Source organism: Terrapene carolina, unplaced genomic scaffold (genome assembly GCF_002925995.2).
Source record: "Terrapene carolina triunguis isolate 2854851 unplaced genomic scaffold, T_m_triunguis-2.0 Scaffold192, whole genome shotgun sequence".
Taxonomy (NCBI): Eukaryota; Metazoa; Chordata; order Testudines; family Emydidae; genus Terrapene; species Terrapene triunguis.
In genome coordinates this window covers 28,221,255-28,223,876 of record NW_020664543.1, presented here as the reverse complement: position 1 = coordinate 28,223,876, position 2,622 = coordinate 28,221,255, and the positions used below count along the sequence as shown (strand labels likewise).

The 2,622-nt window shown below is 49.8% G+C and overlaps 2 protein-coding genes across 17 annotated transcripts in view; one reads left to right on the top strand and one right to left on the bottom strand.

Moving 5' to 3' along the window:
* LOC112108532 (zinc finger protein 135-like) overlaps positions 1–2,622 on the top strand; it is a 361,705-nt gene that overhangs the window by 91,035 nt on the left and 268,048 nt on the right. The gene's annotated exons all lie outside the window — the stretch shown is intronic.
* Positions 1–2,622, bottom strand: part of LOC112108537 (zinc finger protein 883-like) — a 56,227-nt gene that overhangs the window by 45,848 nt on the left and 7,757 nt on the right. The window contains exon 2 of the mRNA XM_026654513.2: positions 1–529. This exon is cut by the window's left edge and continues 756 nt beyond it. Within this exon, the coding sequence (XP_026510298.2) occupies positions 1–477 (477 nt within the window). The 5' untranslated portion in view covers positions 478–529. The remainder of the gene's footprint in view (positions 530–2,622) is intronic.

The following is a 2,622-nucleotide window of genomic DNA, read 5'->3' as shown; positions in this document are numbered from 1 at the left end:
AAGGTTTCCACGCCGACTAAAGCTTTTCCCACACTCGTTGCATCTGTAGGGTCTCTCCCCAGTGTGGATTCTCTGGTGAATAGTGAGAGTTGAGCTCTGACTAAAGCTTCTCCCACACTCGTTGCATTTGTAGGGTCTGTTTCCTGTGTGGGTTCTCTGGTGACTAATAAAGGCTGATCTCGAGCAGAAGCTTTTCCCACAGAAACTGCATGTATGGGGTCTATCTCCACTGGGGATTCTCTGTTGAACAGTTTCTTTGATTTTCTTGACCACTCGGCTCCTGTGAGTAGATTTACACTGGTTCTCCCTTGCATGGTTTCTCTGCTGCCTCTCTGGCTTGCACTGACTTTCACGGGCTTCTCCCTGCTCAGCACACTGAGAAACATCCCCTTCAGATCTTCCTGATATCATCTCACCTGGTTCCACATGCTCAGGACCTTCCTGCTGAGGATTCCCCTCCTTGTTCTCACTCACCATCCTCTCACCTGCTGGGATAGGGAGACAATCCAGGCAGGAGTCACTCCCTGTGCTGGGGGGAAAAAAGGAACTTCAGAGAGGAAAAGCAAAGGTGGACCCTGATGGTTCTTAGGGTACCTAGGACTGTAAGTCATCTAGTTACCCACCTGCATCCAGCATGATGCAGACATTCTTGTGCTTAGCTGGGTGTCAGCTTGTCACACCCAATGGCCCCCTCCCCTTAGGGAGTCCCCTGGGAAGGCAGATCAGCACTGTATATTGCTAACGCTGTTGCAAGCATCGCAAAGCATTTTGGGGAGGGTTAAAGGTGTATGAGTGGAGAGTGGAAGGTTTCTTTGTAGGTCACAAGAGGCCAAAAAAGGGGGTGAAGAAAAAGAAAAGAGCAGAGAACGGGTTAACTCAACACTGCAATTAACAAGCTCAGTTGAAGATAAGAGAACTCCAGCCCAAGGCCAGCTGCTACCCGCCAAGACAGAAGGCGGGGAAGTCCAACCCACCCCCTGACCCCAACCAGCTGTGAGAAAAGAAGAACTAAGTGAGACACAGAGCTGCAAAGATAACAGCGAGAACAGCGAGAGCAACTGAGACACAGAGCTGCAAAGATAACAGCGAGACCAGTGAAGGCAAAGACAGAAAAGAAAACAGTCTCCAGAGCCGGGATGTTTTGGGAAAGGGAAAGAGACCACAGAAAGCGGTTTGGACTGGCACAAGGAGCACCAGGACCAGAGGTCGTGGAATGGAACACCCCCAAGGAGCCCAGGACTTAAAACCCTCCTGAGAGCTGGAGCAATTCGGAGATTACAGCGGATCCCCCAGACGACCTGGGCCCAGGGCAAGAACTCCCATCCACCCCTTCCCCTCTTCTTCTTACATTACACCCAGGCCTGGCCAGCTTTGGGTAGTGCATGTGTGGGTATGAAAGTGGGTTAGGGCTTGGGGATCTAATGCTTTCTTTCTTCCCCTGAGTGACATGGGAGTGTTCCCAGCATTCTCTGTTTTTATTTTTTTATTAATAAAGTGTTCCCAGCATTTTTATTATTTTATTAATAAAGCTTTAAAAATTTAGACACTTGGTGTGTGCCTCGTCATCTCCTCCCCAAAAGATCCTGTGGCCCCAGCCTGATCAACAGTGGGCCCAGGCAGATTGGTAATGAAAATCTGTCCCAAGCTCCCTGACACTACCAGTCTGCTAGCCACTAACGCACTCTCCTCTGGATATGCCAGCCTTTACTTTGCCTTGCAGGTTAATCATAGGTGCACCCTAATCCCCAAGTCCCTTTGAAGCATTCCCCTGTAGTATCCAGCCCCTTATCCACTAACCATACAAAAAAATACCAAGTTGCTGTCCCCAAAGGAAAAGCATACACACTAGCTGGTATGATTCAATTCAGGATCAACATCTAGCTTAATACCACAGCACTTAGATATATCTATAGTGAAAACCACAATAAGTTCATTAATAAAGATTCAAGGTTCAAGTGGCAGTGAGTAAGGATATTGGAGACATACACAACAAAAATCATAACACTCTTTCTAGAGACTTAACAGGGTAACCTCCTATCTAAAGAAGTTTTATCTCAGCCAATGTCTTCTGCAGCATTTCAACCAAGGTTGGTTGAGATCCTGTTTTCATGAAGGTAACCAAACCACTTGTTTACTTCCTAGGTGCAGGATAAAAGGGTGTCTTCTTTGCCTTCCATTTATATCCGCAAAATTCATTCTTTGTGCCCCAAGTCAGCTTATTTTCCTGAGTGCTGCCTCCCTGTTTTTACATCTCTCCATTGACTTTGTATGTAAACAGGGCCGGCTCCAGGCACCAGCCGAGCAAGCTCGTGCTTGGGGCAGCAGATTCTAAGGGGCAGCACTCTGTCCAATCCTAGGGTGGCACGGCCGCCCTTTTTTTTCCCCCTGTTTTTTTTGTTTTGTTTTGCTGCTCCAGCCGCCCTGTAGGGGGTGGCAGCATGGAGGAGGGGAACACCCAGCTGGGAGCGGGCTGCGCACTCCGTCTGCCCCAGCCGGTGCCAGGTCTGCAGCAAACCCGGCAGCCCGCGTCCTTCCCTCCCCGCCGACCTTCAATTCACCTGCAGGCGGGAGCGGGATGCAGCCCTCCCGGCAGGCGGCGCGACGGGAGGGGCCGAGTGGCGA